The sequence below is a fragment of the Pomacea canaliculata genome, linkage group LG11 (genome assembly GCF_003073045.1).
Source record: "Pomacea canaliculata isolate SZHN2017 linkage group LG11, ASM307304v1, whole genome shotgun sequence".
Taxonomy (NCBI): domain Eukaryota; kingdom Metazoa; phylum Mollusca; class Gastropoda; order Architaenioglossa; family Ampullariidae; genus Pomacea; species Pomacea canaliculata.
In genome coordinates, this window is record NC_037600.1 from 22,127,582 (window position 1) to 22,147,493 (window position 19,912).

The window sequence follows — 19,912 nt, forward strand, 5'->3', positions numbered from 1 at the left end:
GATTTTGACAGCTTCTATTTTTTCGGGTTTCAGCCGTAAACAGTGCTTAATTATTTTAGGATTAAGTGTAGAAAAGTAAATTTAAATATTAATGTTTTAACTTTAGTCGAACTAGAGATTTTTCTGTCCTACCTGTACATGTAAAGTATTCCGAGTATTATAATCTTTGTCAGGACCTGTGTCAGTGTCTGGGAACATCCGACCCCGCCGACATCCCAGGTTTATGTCTGTGCTGTGATCAGTTGTCTGACCCCGAGACCCCGTGTGACGTCAGTAGTCACGTGCTGAGGGAACTGGGACACTGGTGGCAGCGACGTGTGGCTGGGGCTGGACCTGACAGTCGCATGACACCTGAGGTGTACAAGACACTGGTAGCCAGGTGAGTCCAGAATTCAATATGTATAATAATATCTTTTATAACATTGCATTAAGTTTATAGATTATTTTCAAGATATTCCAGTTTTTTGGTGACAGGAAGAATCAAATTACACAAGAGGTTTTAGTCACATTTTTTATCTTATTAATAGCTGTACGTTATATTAACTTAACATTTCACATAGCTCTTTGTGTCCTTGGTTTTAAATATGTTTTCTTTTTTCATCAAAGTAATTAGAGAGCGACTGCTCTCAAGATTTTGAAGCTTTACCATTACTTTTTAACATTTCTTTAAAGCACAAAATAATAATGAACACGAAGTATGCATGCCTGTTAGACGACTGCACTCTCCGATTTTTCTAGCTATAGTATATTTTCGAACTTGACCGTATACCACAAATTAACACAGCACATGAATTACAGAAAATTTTGTTAAAGGCCAACCTGAATGGTTTGTGTATTTCCACTTATTGGTAGATAAAGGCGATTTAAGCATAACATGTAAATATCAGCCTCCAAAACCCATCCGTTAATTAATCATCCGATACAATTTGCACCTGCGATCAACGAGCGACTCTAACAGTGTAATACGTCACGTTGGTTCAACATTCACAACCTTGCCTGCAGTCAACACCAATCACAGCGACAGTTGCGGTTATTCAGAAGTTAAAAGTCTACATTTCACGTGTTTAAGTTTTTTGAGAATCACGAGAAATGCGTCCGAATAATCCGACCTTAGCCCATTCTCTCTCTCTCTGATTGGTGTTGACTGCAGGCAATGTTGTGAATGGTGAACCAACGTGACGTATTACACTGTTAGAGTCGCTCGTTGATCGCAGGTGCAAATTGTAGCGAATAATTAATTAACGGTTGAGGTTTGGAAGTTTAGATTTACAGGTTAGGTATATATAGGCATATATCCACTCACAACTGATACTATGGCAAACCGTTCAGGTTGTCTTTAACAAAGATCTGATAAAGCATTAGTTTTTTTACAAAAAGACGTTTCTGAATGTTAGATACTTTACAAAGTTGTTTTCGAAATAGGTCTATCCATCTGTGATTTGTTGTAGGTTCTGCGGTCCGGCGACAACAGTGAGTGTGCCATGCACATGTCCTCCACGTGTGAGTGTCAAGACCCTGGGTCAGGCCGTGTGGTGGACAGGAGAGTGCTATACTGCTGTAATCACACTCTTCCCGGAGCAAGTTCACCTGCTACACACGGCGCCTCCCACACTCTTTGTCACCGGACCGCCCGGTACAGGTAAAACTGTGGTGCTGCTGCTGATGGCCATACAGTGGCTGCGGTGTGGTCACCACGTCTACGTTGTCAGTACGTGGAGGGGGAGTCGTGCAGCGAGTAAAATGTTGTATCACCTGTTGCTGCAGACAGTAAACACACAACAGTCAGCAGGTGTATCACCCGGTCAGCCTCACCTCCTGCTGTATCATCTTGATGACGTTAAAGACATAGAGAAGGCCGTTAACGATTTGTCACAGGCGGCGAGCGGAGGGTCGTTGTACGTCATCGCTGATGAAATAGTGAGTAACAGGTGAGTTGTACAGCGTGTGATGTAATGAAATCAAACAGGTAGATTGCGCTAGCTCTGATGTCATTACCGCTACCGCTTGTTTAGCAGGTGAAAATTTATCAATAGTTATGACACCTGGTGTTGTGATGTAAAAGTAGATATGCTACATCGGTTGTGACATAACACGCGTCATTAGTCTGATGTCATCTAGTTGATGATATCACGCACTTTACACAAATTTTAACGCACAAATAAGTGACAATGCATGGTGTAACACATGTAGCGGCATGCTTTACAGGTCTAGCTTGGCGATTTTCTGTGACAAGCTGCTGACACAAGTTCCTCGTCTCCATCTCTGGGTCGCAAGTTGTTTCCATGAAGACGCACCCGCCGGATGGCCAGTGGAATATTTAACCAGACCCCTCCGCTCTCCTCCGGCCGTCGTCAGGGAAGTCGAGCAGGACGAGAAGATCACTGAGAACTGTGCTGTCCTGCCGTACAGAGAGCGAGGTGTACCCGACCACACAGACGGCCCGCCAGTCACACGACTGTGTCACCGAAGTCAGGGTCACACAAATGATGGGCCAGTCGATTGTGTGATGTGCGGTCGTGAGGTGGGCAGCTTCCTACACAGTCTCCGTGATGGTGTTACGGGTAAGTTGGGGTATTGTTTTGTTTCTGTTGTTTCAGTTAAACAGTTACATGTGTAATTAATAACCAACATGTGACAAACAATATTGTGAAGAAGGGAGTGTGTCTGTCACGCGTCAGTCTCTGTGACACGTGGCTTAACTAATAAACTAATTTTGACTGTTGACAGAGTACAGCACAATAACTTCTGCAACATCCACCCCTACCAGTAGCGGCACAGCACCACCCTGTCTACAGTAGAGAGACGTGCTGGTGTTGTACTGGGGTGACGTTAGGTACAACTCAGGTGTGGTGAAGGGACTGCAAGAAGGGGGTATCCCAGTGCAGGTGATGACGGATGATGACATCGAGGACGTGGCCACGGCCCACAGTGACGTAGTGTGGGTGGCGGATAGACATCGTGTTTGTGGTCTGGAGAGAAAAGTCGTCGTCTGTCTAAAGGATCTTGCGTCTAACTGGGTTCACTCTGCTAGACTTGAACTCATGTCCCGCTGTACGGCACAACTTGTGATTGTCTCCTCTTAGCACTAACTCACCTGTCACCTGTTGTGGTCACGTGTCTGTCTCTCTGACATCAACACTTATTTTTAGTGTGTCTCCTCTTCTACTCTCAGTCCATCCCCACATCATCACCCCATTATGTCATGCACATAATGTCACACACTACATAAGGTCCGTGTCTCTGTTTACACAACAACTGGCGTCAGCAAAAATATTAAACCGTGTTTAGACAACAACTAGGGACAACAACAACATAAATCTTTCTTTACACAACACTAGAGTTCGTGTTAGTGGCTGCAGTTGGTTATATTTGACTTACAGTCTCATCTAGTGAAATAAAATATTTCTTTGTACGTTACTTTTATTTTTATTTGGATGTAATATTAGCCGTGTTTGTGTAATGCTTTACCTTGTGTGAATTAATGGCGAGTGTTTGATCAATCATTTCATGCTGATGTAGTTTTGTTAGCGTGTACGTCTAGTGTTATATTATCAGTGTTGTTTGACATCTCCAATATTCTATAATATTGCATTTTCCATTCTTCATAGCCAGGAAAAAAAAATCATTTTCACACTTTACAATAAAGTTCAACTGTGTTGGATCATATCTGTTGGTTGTATTGTATAAATTTATGTTGTATTTTGTGTTATACTGTTGGTTCGCCCTATTATGCGCAGATGCTCTGCGAATGATCCCTTGTAACATTGATATCAACCCGTACATGACACATGGTGAACAGATATGTGTTCACAGAGCGTGTGAATGTAGCCTTGTAGTCCGAGTGGTGAATGCGATGAAGAAGAGAGTTCCACAGAGCATGGTAAATGGATGTTCAGGAGCTCGTAGTATGCAGCACGAGAGATTTGATAAACACGTTCAAGTAACATGTCAGCAGACAAAATGTAACCTAAGTGACGTGTTGAAGTAAAAAAAAAGCAAAAAAAAAAAAAAAAGGCATCGTCTACCCCAACAGAGACAGGCAGTGAAGGCGAAACAGGCTCTGTTCTTTAAAAAAAAAAAAAAATTTCTTTGTTTTCGTCATTTAGTTTTAACGTGTGGGTCATCCATTGTCTAATCTCATAATACAATCTTAGATGCTCTGGATAACAGTGTGTGCCTGAGAAGGAAAACAGCTGGTATACAACTGAGTGTCGTCAGCAAAAGGATTGATAAGATAAAGAGTGAGATTGAATTAGAGTAGTAAGTGGCTTGATGAACATGATAAAGAGGATGGAACCAAGTACAGAGCTATGGGGGACCCCTTAGCGTTGAAAGACTGTTGGAGACACTCACCAATCCACTATAACTAAGTCCTATCTCAGAGATATGACTGAAACCAGTGGAATTGAGAGAATGAGATGCCATAGACAAAACTGAGTCTATAAATGAGAGTAGTGTGGTCTATAGTATAAAAAGGCACCCGATAGGTCTAACATGGTGAGACATGAGATGTCACCTGTATCCACAGTAGACAAAATGTCGTTTGTAGCCTTAAGCAGGGCAGTCTCAGAGATATGTAAAGGACAATTAGCAGAATGTGATTCAGAAATCAAAATTTTAAGATGGGATAAAAGTTTCTTGAGAACTACTCTTTGAAGAATTTTTGAAAAAAAAAAAAAAGTTGGAGACAGGACGGTAATAGTTTAGCACGTTGATATCAAGGGTAAGGTTTTGAGGGTATCTAGGAAGATTCCAGAGGACAAGTTAACAGTTTCGCCGACCGGTCAGCGGGACCTGAAGTTAGACATTGAAATCTGCGAGAAGCGCTGAAAGCTTACGATGTACTGAAAGTCGTAGGTAAAGGAAGAGAAGTTACTAGAGTTGTCTTCCTTGAGTCTTATCTCTGAATAGCAGGCTGAATGCGGACTACTGGCTGCGTTTGTGTGCGATGATCTGCTCGAATTTTTCCTCAAGTTCAGCTGAAAATAACCCCTTCAGTTTGACATCATCATTTATTTTATTTTTTACACACGAAGATCGTTGTCGCGACTGTCAAGTGTCGCCGGCTGCAGGGGAGGTGCAGGTGCAGGGGCAAGGAGGGGGGCCGGCGGTTAGTCAGGTAGTTACTAATTTATTGTGTTTGTAGGAGAGGGCTGGCGTGTCGTGCATCTCTCGGCGGAGACAGTTGAGTAGGTAACAGACCCGCTCTTTAGTATTCGCCAAACTCGTGACAATCGACATGTTCAACACATCGTCACTGCAACACTTCCTTACAGAGTATTGACAAGACCTCAAGAAGATAACATGTGTGATGGTGAGAGTTCAGTCGAAACTAGTTCAAGGTTCACTGCAAATCTCATTTACGTCCTTGTTGCTGGGCTTTCACAATTCCTTTGATTTTATTAACAGAGAGGACAAAAAGTGCAACTATTAGAGAAAGTCTTTTGTGGACACTGTGAACTTGGATTTGACACAAGAATATTAAGTAAACAGCTTTTAGAATAATTTATTATATAAGAAAATAAACGATAATAATAAATGCCGTTTTTATGTAAATGGAAGAGGTCTCGTAGGAACAATTAAATGTAATTTATATTATAATTTATCGTGTGTGTAATTTATGTTACTAGATGTCTTACATAATGTTACAGTGTTACAGAACATTACTGCCTTCATCGTGTTCTCATTAACACAAATATCGTTTGTGTAATTTTGAAGGAAATAAAGCTTCCTGTCCCCTGGTGTAGTTGAAGGCAATAGAAGTCAAAGTCAGTGTAACAAAGTGTTCTGTAGGCTGGTTATTACAGCTGCTGTGTAGATACAAGTGTAGCGCAAGACTGTCAACAACATTACCAGGAATGCTCAAGGGAAAGAATAGAAAATAAAGTTTGATCTTTAAACTTACAAGTTTGAATTATTGTTGTATGTAAGGACGATTTCTTTTCATATGTCATGTATTATATTTTGTTGTTCTGAAAATAAACTTAACTTGATTGTGAGTGTGCACCCCTTTTGAGTGGAAATGTGTAAAGTGTTATTCAGAGCGTGACAGGACGTCGTTACTAGTGGTGAGTCTACCTTACAACAGGTGAGCTTAGCAGGCCTTCCGTGAGGTCACCGCGCCATGACCTCATAATTATACACATGACGTCATTATATTATCTCACAACACGAGGTCCGTGTCTCTGTTTACATAACAACTAGTGTCAAAATCAATATCACACGGTCTACACACTGAGTCTTATTTATTCAGGTCGTGCTACCATCTATTGTATAGGTATTTACGAGGAGGCTGGACAAAGGAAAGAATGAGTGGATGATACCAAGAATTAGTTTGTTTCCCCTTTTTTCTTTATGTTGTTGTTACCGTTGGTTTTTTTAATTAGCTATTTGCCTCAATTTATTTAGTCTAATATTCTGTATTCCGCGAAAAGCCTATAATATCGACACTCACGCTCTGACATATTCACATCAAGTAAAAACAAAGGACGAGTAGACTTTCTGTCGTTGTGGTCCCAATTGGAAGTTTCGAGGTGGAAAGTAAATTCATCTACCATCTCTAGAATGTCATGATGATGAAATCTCAACTTTTGATACACTTCTATGTCGTCGTGTATATATACATAGCGCAAAATATTTATTTGAAGATTCGCCGTGAAATATCGTCTACAAACGTTAACTCTACAACCATCTGTTGTATTTTTGTTTTATCTCACATTTTGCTCGTGTGTGACTTGTGATTGTGTGTGCTTTTGACGGGCCTGCCATCGTGTGTGTGGAGTTTGGTGCCTCTTCGTTTCTTCGACATGCAGACTTGATCATCGGCGAAATTCTCCGTGCTTCATGTGCACTTGACCTTTGTTGATCAGTGAAATTATTTTCTTAGAACATCTGTAGAGTCGGCAGTGCAATTGTTTCATCATTTGTGTGCCCCCTTCGTCCCTCGCACTCTCGTGTTTACGTTTACAATGGGCTGTAGGTTTACGCATGTTGGCATAGTGCATGAGGGTGAAAAAGAACATGTATCTATAATTTATAAATAATTTAGATAAATTTATTTTAAAATTGATTACCTGAATTAGAGTGTCAGTCCGCACGAATTATTGCCTGCTGCAAATCTGTGCACATCTTTCAAATGAAGTCAACATTTATCCTTTAAGTGAACGAGACGTGTGATCATGTTCACATTAGGATTTAGAATTAAAGCAGTTGTGGAAAACAGAACACACATGATAGGACAGACAAGTTCTCCGATCCAAACATAAAACGCGCACCAAAAAGAACAAGAAAATTCTGTGTTGATTCCAAGATTAGTGATTTGCGGGTGTGTAAAAGATTTTTAAAAAAAACTAAAAAAGTGTACCCCCCCCCTCTTTTTTCCTCAAAAAACAAAAAACCAAAAAAAAAAAAAAAAAAAAAACACAAACCAGCAAAGTATTAAACTAGGTAGCACACCCGACTAGAGCTGAATTTTAGTTTGAGATTCTCTTTTGGGTCTTCCGTTGTCTTTTCTGGATTAATAAAGAATAACAGACGGAATGACATCGGCACAAAGGCTTTCAGAAGCCTCGACTATTTGATGGTCCACCCGCAGAGTTTAGGAAGATGTGTGAAATGGATCAGTTCGGCTACTATTTATAGATTACACCCTATTTAATTCTGTTCTGCTTTTTTGTTTAATTAGCACATATTACTTCACTTCATGTTTCGTCAAAGATTTAACATATACACTCTTTACTCACGTATCAGGAGCATTTAATTAAGTTTGGTACAAATTATACTATACAGAATTGAAACTCAAAATCTGCATGTGTAAGACTTGGATGTTCTTTATTCAGACCTTTTTGAAAGAAAAGGAGAACAAGAAAAAAAGGCACAAGTCCGAACCCCTTCACAGCCTCGCGCCCAGGTACATCAGACCCACCTGTCCCCTCCTCCCATCCCTCGTCATGTCAGGTGTGTAGACTATAAAAGGCGAGCGGTTCGTTACTCGTGTAGTGCAAGACTGTCAACAAGTGTTTAATGGAGGGGCGACGAGATTCTAAAGTTGCTGTCATTGAGTCCATTTACTCAGTTGAGATATAAGATAGACAGAGACCTGTCGTGTAGCTGACCGCCATGAGATAATGAATGAGATGAAGATGACGAGATCAGAGCATGTCAACATCCTGCTTACTCTGTCCTTTACCTTTCACCTAGGGGTTACCGAACGGAAATACATCCTGCTTGTGAAATCACATCCATCATGCTGGATCTACTCATCGTGGTAACGATGTCAACCACGTGATCTGGCTGATGTACTTACTTTGGGTCTATGAAATCTTACCCGGGGTGTGAGTGTGCTGCTCCACTGGGTATCACGTGAAGCCGCTACTTGTTCAAATGGTAGTTTCTGTCTTTACTTTAAGGTGTAGCTGGGAGTTACATGTTGTCACCTGTATGGGCGTTGATTGCAGAATGTGTCGGTGAAGCTACTTTTCTTCGACTTATTGCCTTTTGCATGTGAAAGGCACTAATAAATAAAATGCACTGACAGTGGGTACAATTTACTTATGGACCGTTTGTAAATACTTGTCGCATATACAACATTTGGTTTGTTCTATTTTATATGTTGCATGTTATGGGTATGTTGTAACGGGGTATCCTAATAGTCCCATGCAATACATAATGTACAGAAAGACCAGCATTACTAGAGGCACGTCACATTCCTAGTAACGTAACCTCATGTAACTCGTCTTCAACTTGATTAAACATTATGCTGCATTCCACGTTCCTAATATGTTGACTAAAGATTGTGAAACAAGATATTCCACAGCACTAGCAAGGCGACCTTCAGTAGCACGATCCATGCTTGGCTAAACATCAAACAAGTCTGTTCTTAGCTATGTGGGGTCAAGGGAGGTCATGTCGCTCGAAAAAACATGGGGAGGTACTCCTGGTTTCTGTTTGAAAACCTCCCCACAGCAAGTGTTGTACAACATTTTGTGTTGAAATGTGCTGTGAGATCATCAACAGTACATGGAGGTATACATAGAAATTTATTATTTTTATTAATCTGAAGTTTCTGAACCTACTTGTGCACAGTGTAACATAAATCAGAAATACTGTAACATCACATGTGTACATAAGGTCGCATTACTCAGGTACATTCAAGTACATTTACTTCTGTACATTTGAGATTTCTGCCATTATTTGTGACCATGGCAGACATCGTGATTCACATTCTGACCCATTAGTTGAAACACTGACATCAATCTATAAGCTAACACGTGACTGTCTTGTGTACAAAGTGACAGTGTACACTAACATACTGTGACATAACCATGTATATACTGTGTCTGCTCGACTGTCAAAGCTCACCAGGTGTCTGTTTTTCCTTTACGAGAAAACGCCACGCTTGACTGATGGTATCACAATCCGGGTAAGTAACCTGAAACTAAAAAAGACCCTCGCAAAGACTGTGATCACGTGACGACCATGAGTGTCCTGCGCATGTCACAATTACCAGACACAGGGGAGGTTTTTGAGAAAGACAGACGCATGAAGGAAAGACACCTGAGTGAGTTTCTCCCCCGACTGTGTTATCAGGATCTGGTGTTGAGCAGTTGACGACAGACGTGATATAGACGATCATGATGATGACGATAACATGAAATATTATTATGTAATGTGGTTAACAAACTTATTTTATTCAAAACTGGAGTTGCCGTCAATCCCCACCATGGAATAGGGAGTCAGGTCACGTGTCTACACTAGAGGGTAAGTACACTACCCATTACTCAAGGTGCTCTTGTCATACTGCCAGTAAATACAAGTCTGTTTGTTAATGTGTATCTGTAAGATGTCAGACATGCAGACACTGTGGACTAAAAGAAAAACAAATTCTAACATAGACAAAGTACGAAGATAACACGAGTGACACGTCCCATGTAGTCGTTAGAAAGCATCGGGAGCGGTTTTAGGAAGAGAACTATAGAAAATGCTCGCCGAGGTGTTAGATGCAAAGGTTAGCAATAAATCTGTCACAGATAGTGACCAGTCTGATCAGGTGAGCAGCACTGGACTAATCAAGTGTAGAAAACCAGTTTTCTACTTTTTACTAAGCAACTGAGAGCTGTTACTTGATAATTGTGGTAAGATGAGAAGAAAAAAAAGATTAAAAGGGCCTATGTTGGGTAGGTTAGTGAAGAAAGGCAGCGAGAACTTTATTTCCCTTATGACAGATTACATTAGCAGGAATGGCCAAGGAAAGGCAGAGAAAATGAAGTTTGATCTTTAAACTTACAAGCAGCAGGATGTTGTACAAACTCACTTTTCTGACAGACTGAAAACGTCTGGTGAGGATGTTGATGTCTGCTGGTTGAGTTTACTTTTTATTTGTCTGCTCGGGCGCTTGGAACTATCATCCTTCAAAGTTGTACAGTTACAGGTCTTTCATCAGATTTGTGAACTGTACTTTAGGACTATATAGGTGAAGTGAGCTGTGGTAGTCTGTAAAACATCTGTGGATTAGATTGTGTGGAAAACTATATTTGTCAACTACAGTAGACTGTGCCCGCAGGAGAAAAGTGTGAACAAATAAAAATTAATAGTGGATACACGTCTTTATTGCTACAACTACAGAATGATGATAGTTTGTAAAAGTTTGTAAAGCTATGGCTGAATGATTTTTTTAATACTGCGATATAGCTGCCTACATTTCGATTTTTCTCTCTTTACCTTAAACACCTTTCTTGCTTATCACGTGACAGTCACGCTTGCTTAGGTCTGTAGGTGTGTGTGTGTGGGGGAGAAAAGTGCCAAGTGGATAAGTTTACTACTGCTATTGTGTGACATGAAGGAGTGTTACACGTAGTACACAGCCACCTAGGTTATACGTGTTATGTTGTCACCAAAACTCGTTCTTATTGGTCAGTTGACACTGTCGCTTTTCCAATGACTTGTGAATGATTTGGCTGCTTGTGTGTCATCCTGAGACAGACTACCACAATACATTGTGGAACACACTGACTGTCATTAAAAGTGAATAATTGTCGACACCCAGAGAGCTGTGTCGCAGTTTGCAAGTTTTGTCCATCGTGTAAATTATTGTTGTATGTAAGGACGATTTCTTTTCATATGTCATGTATTATATTTTGCTGTTCTGAAAATAAACTTAAATTGATTGTGTGTGCGCCCCTTTTGAGTGGAAATGTGTAAAGTGTTATTCATTACGTGACAGGACACCGTCACAAGTGCTGAGTCTACCTTACAACAGGTGAGCATAGCCGTGACCTTTTTATTATACACATGACCTCATTATATTATCTCACAACACGAGGTCTGTATCTCTGTTTACACAACAACTAGTGTCAACATCAATATCACACGGTCTACACACTGAGTCTTATTTATTCAGGTCGTGTTACCATCTATTGTATACTGTTTACACACTGGCTCTTGTTTACACAACAACTGGTGTCAACAATCATAACGACGTCGACCCTGACAATGACATCACTGTACATGTCAGCGCTAGCGCATCAATATGACGAGGTGACGTTTATGTCAGTGTGTGTCTAGGGGTCTGACGAGGTGACGTACACGCGGTCAGTGGAGGGCGGCGAGCACAATGAGCGTCACTCACCTGATGGCGCGAGCTGCACGTGCTGTGGTCACAGTTGTTGTCTTCATCCTCGCCCTTCATCTCTTGTTCACCGCGCATGGCCAAACAGGTTAAAATTACGGATGATAATTGATGACGATGATAGAAATAATTTTTGATGATTGGTGATGATAATGATTAGGATTATGAATATTGAATATTATTAATGATTAATGATAATGATTGACTATGATTATTGATCATTATTGATAATGATTAATGATGATTGACTAATGATAATGATTGATGAGCACCTTATTGTCCTGGTCGTATATAAACTTACTACCGTGAAAGTACGGCCACAGGATTGCACACACGGTCACAAACGCAAAATGTCAAAATGACAATCCTACCCTCAAGGTATATTTTTTTAGGTTAACAAATTATAGATGGAAAAACTTGGTGACAAGTGTTGTTGCTACTGTATATTTGTAGATAATGTGATGTTGTACCATAAATAATTCACCTAAGCAACTGTGCTTTACGATCCGTTCAGATTTTGTCAAATCCACTAAAAAAAGTCCTAAACAATCCTGATATCTTAAACGGCTAAATAAATGCTTGAAACCGAAAGTTTGACTTCTACGTGTAAGTATCGATGAATTTCGTGTTTTAAATTTTATTTACGTCTCCAACTATACAAACTTACCATAAAACATGAATACGATATTGTAAAACCAAATTGGCAATGTCTGTGGAGCATCGACTCATTCATAAAACGCTACAAAACAACTCACTACATTGGACATCATCCTAAGGTGTTGGCGCACTGTGATTGGTTAGAGTATTTAGTGTGAGGAGACAAACTTCTAGAACCTAGAGGTCTACTGTGTGAGACTTTGTGAGCCACGCTGGCCGTCCTTCCACAGTAGTAAGTTCAGATACGACACGGACAATAAGGTGGTTGATTATAATATTAATAATGATTGATGATGATGATGACGATCGATTGAATACTCCTCCTCCTCCTTCTCCTCCTCCTCCTCCTCACCACCACCACCATCATCATCATCATCATCGTAGTAGTAATATCAGAGTCAGAAGTTTTATCGAGGCTGGCTACACAACCTTGTACTCGTCACTCACTTTTTTAATAAAAGAAAGCATTAATTTTAATCTTTCAAAAATAAAGAAGAGTTTTCTTAACCATTGTTATTACAAAATTAATTGCAAAAGTCAATTGTCTCTTTTCTTTTAATGTTATAGGTAAAACTGTAACGTGTGACGTTCCTTCAGTGGAACCATTGGCCAATACGTCAGTCACGTGTCACTTCCCTGAGAATGTCAATCAGACGAGGAGGATCACCACTGTCTCTTTCTATAAAGGCGCACAATATACAGGTGTAGTGGTGATAAGTGTTTTTGCTGCTGCTGTGTTTTTAGCATGTTTACAGAATGTGCTGCAATGTAGGATATATATATATATTTTTTTTTTTAGTAAAATAGTAAATACCTTGGATTAGTTTGTGATAATTTGGAAGTGATACACTTTTTATTTTTGTTTTTCATTATGTGTTGTGTCAAAATATGTAACAGTTATGAATTTCCTTTCAGCTTCAAATGAAAACGATATTTTTGACTGCTGGTGGCTGTCGGGAAGAATGTACTGTGACATCCAACGAGGATACAAGTTTAACAGAATGATATCTCACGAACTCACCTTGGAGATCCCACGAGTTTCTACAAAACACATTGGAGGATATGCTTGCAAGCTTTCCAACATGAATCGAAAAGACATTAAATTCTGCGAACTGAAGATAAAGCTAGGTAAGATGTTAGCAGCTCACCACGTGCTGATAACAAACAGCCAATCATTTCTTGTTGAAAATCCTGCAAATATGTAGTATAGTGATCGCGGTAAAAACATGTCTACATGCTTTGTTTTTAATAATACCACTCACGCGCAAGTACTTTTCAAGACAACACAGTGAGTAGTGACTGGCTTGAAGGCAGCTGTCAACGTCATACCGTGACGTCACTAAGACAACACGTTGGCACTACACGCTGACATTGTTGTCTCGTGACAGGACACTGTCATAGTCTATGATAAGGGTGACACCAAGATGGTACACGAAGGCAGTGGACTTGATAAATTTTTATTTTAGTTTTCATTTTCATAATGTCAGTTTAAGGGGAGATAATGTGTTTCAGAGGGGAAGACGATGTGTGACGTTCCTTCAGTTCCACTGAACTCACGAACGTCACTAACATGTTACTTCCCAGACGATCTCAGCAAGAACACAGCAGACTTCAGTGTTTACCATCACTCGGGCCGTAGAGAGTCAGGTACTGCATTGGTCCTTGAACTCTTGTTGTATTGTTTATTGTTTTCATGTCACTAATCTTGAGTTAATTAGAAAATAGATTAAATGATTTAACTGTGAATTTTCTTTCTTATGATTGGTGATCAAGTAAAATCAGTAAAACAGAAACACCTTTATTTCATTATTATTTTTGTTTGTTTGTTTGCTTTTGTGAATATGTTGAACTTATTGAGTAAGAAAAGATTGAGATTTTAAGAAAATATTCTTTCAAACTGCCTCTAGTCACAGTGTGATGTGCTGCACATATTTTCTCTAATTACAATTTTTATTCAAAGTTATTTTAAGAATGGTTCTTGATGCTTTGTATGCAAGAATTTGTATCTAGCTTCTATAATTTTATTTTTACCAAACATTTAGTATATTACATGTACAGGTACTGTAATGTCCTGCAAGAGGATCGGAGAACATCGGTCCTGTAACACGATTGGCGGCTACGAGTTCGATCAGACTGTGACAAACCACCTGACTGTCGGGATCCCTAAAGCACAGGAGGATCAAGAAGGATCCTACAGCTGTCACTATACAAGTAGTGCACCTGTCCGCTATGAGAACTGCTCTCTCACTTTGACAACAGGTAAAGAGACGGTGAACACAGATTTTGCTTCCTGTAGTTCAGTAAAATTTGCCCAATTATTGTTTGCTAAAAGACTAACCAGAGTGAAACATTCGTTTTCTTATAATCGAGTTATATACTCATTGAAATGATAATTCACAAAATGAGTACATAATTATGCTTAATTGTCAAGATATCAGACTTCAAGCACCACCTTGTCACCTGCCACTAGCAGGGAGATAAATACCCGCTACACAGGAGAACTTAGTTGTGTGTCAGTAGTACTTGTAACAGTGAGTGCTTCAATTCACCAAATCTGTGTATGTCTTCGAAACAAAAATCACTCAGGTTTTTACGATAAAGAAGCGAGTTTTTCTCCGGGAAATCAAACGGCTGATGTTAGAATACAACCGTGACAGTTTAAACTTGTTATACCAGTCAAAGATAAATCCAAAGCCTCCACTAAAGCTAAAACAAAAATATATTACAAAGTTAATTCACTCAGAAGACTGGTAAGTGAATTTGATCTGGACCAAATTAATGGGCAGCAATCGCTGTCATTACAGTGTATCTTTTATTATTGATTCTCTGTTACTAAGTCGGCGCATTTCTTTTCCTAAAATAATTAAATATAAACACACCTCAATATGCATTAAGACAAACTGCTCTATTAAAAAATTTATGGATGGCTGTGTGACCCCGGGGTATGCTTGCCTGGCGAGCACTGTAAGAATAGGGTCACTCTGCTATCCAGCCAGGCGTGTCGTAAGAGGCGACGAAGGTGGACACCTCAACTAGAGGTAAATTAGGTTGTGATAGGGCTAACAACCCCACCATGAAATAAAGTTACTGTTACAGAAACCGCAAGCACGATAACTGTAGATCTGGAGTCTGGACGGGAATATCCCTTTTGACGCGTACTGGTGAAAGCCCTCGGGAAGTCAGCTCGCCGACACATCTTCTCACGGGACCTGGAATATCCGAACCCTAAACGAGAGTGGAAAAGCAGCTCAGATAGCACAGGAGATGAAAAACTATAACATCAAGCTCCTCGGCCTGTGCGAGACAAGGTGGAATGGGAATGGTCAGACCAGACTTTCGTCAGGAGAGACTATTATTTACTCCGGACATGAAGACCCTGACCATGACCACACACAAGGAGTAGCAGTACTCATGACACCAGAGGCTGCAAGACCACTAATAGCATGGGAACCAGTCTCCCCACGACTCATGTCAGCCAGGTTGAACTCCAAAGGGAGAAAGATCACGATCATCCAGTGCTATGCACCTACTAACGCAGCTACAGAGGAGGAAAAAGAAGACTTTTACAACTCCCTGCAAGAACTGGTTGTTCGTACTCCAAAACGAGACCTGAAGATCATAATGGGCGACATGAATGTCAAAGTTGGAAATGACAACACAGACAAAGAACACGTAATGGGTAAGCACGGTGTGGGCAACTGCAACGAAAATGGGGAGCTGCTCACAGACTTCTGCCTGTTCAACGACCTTGTAATTGGAGGCACAGTTTTCCACACAAAACCATCCACAAGACCACCTGGACTTCACCCGATGGACATACAGAAAACCAGATCGATCACATTACCATTAATCGCCAGTTTAGAAGAAGCCTGCTGGATGTCAGAGTAAAGCGAGGTGCAGATGTAGCCACAGACCACCATCTGCTTGTGGGAACCATGAAGATTATGCTGAAGTCTTTCCACGACACATCAGAATGACCGCACCACAAATTCAACCTGCAGTTTTTTAGAGAAAATGAGTTCAACTGCGAAGTTAAAAACAGATTTGCGACACTGGAAGGACTCCTGGAAGAAACAGTGGCTAACCACTGGACAGGATTACAAGAGACCTGGAAGAATGCCTGCACACAAGTTCTGGGGAAAAAAGGAAAACAGCACAAGGAATAGCTGACTTTAGGGACCTGGCAAAAGATAGAGAAAAGGAAAGAGCTGAAGCAGAAGATCAAACAATGTCAAGTCCAGCAGGAAAAAGAAGAGCTGAGAGCAAAATACTGGGAGATAAACAAGGAAGTGAAGAAGAGCGCAAGGGACGACAAGAGACAGTTCACACACAGGATGGCAGAGGAGGCAGAACAAGCAGTTTTGAAAAATAACACAAAGAGACTATACGAAATTACAAGAATTCTGTCAGGAAGGAAAAACACCAATGCGTGCAGAGCAATAAAGAATAAGAATGGCAGCGTCATCACTGGGGATCCAGAACAAAGATCACGATGGGTGAAACATTTTGATGAAATACTTAACCGACCACCACCAACAAACACTTTGGACATCCCCCCAGCTGTAGAACAGCTCCAAGTAAATACCAACCCGCCAACCAAGACAGACATCATCGAAGCCATCAAGTCATTGAATTCTGGAAAGGTGGCAGGCCCAGATGGCATTCCTGCAGAAGCACTCAAGGCAGACCCAACAGCCGCAGCAGAGATGCTACATCCCCTGCTGAAGAAAATTTGGGAGCAGGAGCAAGTTCCAGCAGACTAGAAGCTTGGCTACCTAGTGAAGTTACCCAAAAAAGGTGACCTGACACAGTGCAGCAATTGGCGAGGGATTACGCTGTTGTCCATTCCAAGCAAGGTGTTGACCAAAATCATCCTGTAGCGACTGAAAACCGCCCTAAATAAGAGACTTCGGCAAGAACAGGCAGGCTTTGGGCAGGGAAAATCATGTATCGACAAAATCGCTACTCTGCGAATTATTATCGAACAGTCCATCGAATGGCAGTCACCCCTATACATAACCTTTGTAAATTTTGAGAAGGCCTTTGACTCCGTAGACAGAGAAACCATCTGGAAACTGATGCAGCACTACGGATTTCCTCCAAAGTTCATTGCCATCATCCAGCAGCTGTATGAGAACTCGACATGCCGGGTGATACACAAGGGTAAGCTGACTGACCCCTTCGCAGTGAGGACTGGTGTGAGGCAAGGTTGTCTGCTCTCACCAACAATCTTCCTGATCGTCATAGACTGGATCATGAGAAGAACAACCTCTAACAGCAACACGGGCGTTCAGTGGACCTTCGCCAGGAAACTTGAGGATCTTGACTTTGCGGATGACATCAGCCTTTTGTCCCACAAGCAACAACACGCACAGACAAAGCTCACTCGGTTCGCAGAAGAAGCAGCAATGACTGGCCTAACCATCAACATCAAGAAGACGGAGGTAATGCGGGTCAGCACAAAGCAAGAAGCCCCACTCCAACTACAAGGAGAATGTATTACAGAGTCTGACCGTTTCACCTACCTTGGCAGCACAGTCAGCAGCAAAGACGGAGGTACAGATGACGATGTCAGAAGCCGAATAAACAAAGCCAGGCTTGCATTCCACTCCCTAAGACCTATCTGGAACTCCAAGGCTTTGTCTCTACACACCAAGATCCGCCTCTATAATACCAATGTAAATTCAGTCCTTCTGTATGGGTCTGAGACATGGCGGGTGACAAACACCATCACCAACAAGATACAGACATTCATCAATAAATGTCTGTGCCGCATTCTTAACATCCGATGGCCTGAGAAGATCTCCAATACCGCCCTGTCGGAGATAACCAACCAAAACCCTGCCAGCCAAGACATCAAGAAGCGAAAGTGGGGCTGGATTGGCCACATTCTACGAAAGCCAGCCGACAATATAACGCGACAAGCTCTGGGCTGGAACCCACAGGGGAGGCGCAAGGTTGGGAGACCCAGACAGACGTGGAGACGATCAGTCCACAGAGAGGCAGAGACAGCTGGCATGACATGGTCCCAACTAGAAAGGGATGCCCTGGACCGGGTCCGATGGCGGCGTGTGGTTGCGGCCCTATACTCCACTGGGGGTGAATAGGAACGAAGAAGAAGTTCCAATTATATTCATATTATAGTTACGACTCACCTGTTGTGTATCAGTGTCTGGATAGCAATATATTTTGAAATGTTTTGAGCAGATTTTTACACATCTATGACCAAAGTTAATACCCTGGCTTTTTTTGTCAGTATCTTTATGAAATGATCATGAATATAGACTAATCTATCCAAAGATGAAAGAGAACACATACAGCAACAATACTTAAGGTCTTTTTTTTTGTTATCGAAGATGGAATCTTTCCTCTCCGAATTCAGCTTTCAAAAAATACACCTTTTCGTCTCTTCCAGTTTTCTAGACAAATCATGGTGTGATTAACAAAAATATAATAATTATCAGCTTTAGCTTTTCCCCCTGATTTTTGTTGAGTACTTACGATAGAGTTTAAGTTCATGTGACAAACATGACTTGCAACTTTTTGTTGTAATTGCAGTGACCTCCTTCTGTAACATTTCAAGTGTTGTAGAGACAGAACCTGCATCACTCACCTGTACATTCAACGTTGATGTCAGTGCAACCAAAAATAATTTCTCACTGGCCCGTATCGGTGGCGCTGACAGTAAAGGTAAGTTGGTAGAACTCTGAAGACAATGGTTCAGCAGTAGGTAGACCTTTCTTTGTAATCATCTGAACCTCGTCTGCACGCCTATCTCGGTCTGTCTCTCCTACTACTTCGTCTTGATTAAGAATCGTTGTCTTCGCATTGGGCTCTCGAGGACGAAGGTTGTAACCGAGGTCTGTTCAAGGCTGTTCAGGTTCTCTGCTGTAAGTTGTCTTGGAATCGTGACTGTTCCAGCACAACTGACTCAATAGGTGTGTAAAATGTATATACAATGTGTAATGTCAGTGTGTCAACAGTCAATGATCTACTGTTTACGGAATCGTGACCCTTAGGCTGACAAGTACCCCTATCATAGTGGTTTGAACGATAAAGGTTGTACGATTGACGTATTTGTCTACAGGTGTCGACATTGTCACCTGCACCTGGCTAAAGGACCAGCTGAAGTGCACCACAGCCCCGGGGTACGAGGTCAACAACACCGTCACAGATCACCTCGTCATCAGAGTACCGCGAGTGTCACGTGACCACACCGGCACATACGCTTGTCACGTGAATGGCTCTAAAGCCAACGGCTTCCAGTCCTGTGAATTTATCCCAAAGTCAGGTAGATATACGGGTACATTGTTGTTTGTCTTGTTGTTTCAAAGAACGCGTCTTTACTGGATGGATCCGCACTCAATCAAATTGAAAAAGTAGCCTCCAGTGTAATGTTACATTAGTTGTAGTCAAAGTGACTCTGTTACCAATTTATTATAGTGTCCATGTTAATTGTATTCACACTGTCTGTGTGTTATGTGCATATTATTATCTGTTGTAATTGCAGTGACCTCCTTCTGTAACATTTCAAGTATCAAAGAGACGAAACCTGCATCACTCACCTGCACATTCAACGTTGATGTCAATGCCACAAAAAACAACTTGTCACTGGTCCGCCTCGGTGGC

General features: G+C 41.2%; 1 protein-coding gene across 1 annotated transcript; it reads left to right on the top strand.

Annotated features, from left to right (window-relative positions):
• The first annotated feature begins 1,696 nt into the window (after positions 1 to 1,696).
• LOC112575413 lies at positions 1,697 to 3,849 on the top strand. The gene is made up of 3 exons (XM_025257278.1): positions 1,697 to 1,928; positions 2,206 to 2,561; positions 2,728 to 3,849. The coding sequence occupies exons 1-3, from the start codon at positions 1,741 to 1,743 to the stop codon at positions 2,796 to 2,798; spliced, it is 615 nt and encodes a 204-aa protein (XP_025113063.1). The 5' UTR covers positions 1,697 to 1,740; the 3' UTR covers positions 2,799 to 3,849.
• Positions 3,850 to 19,912: the final 16,063 nt, after the last annotated feature.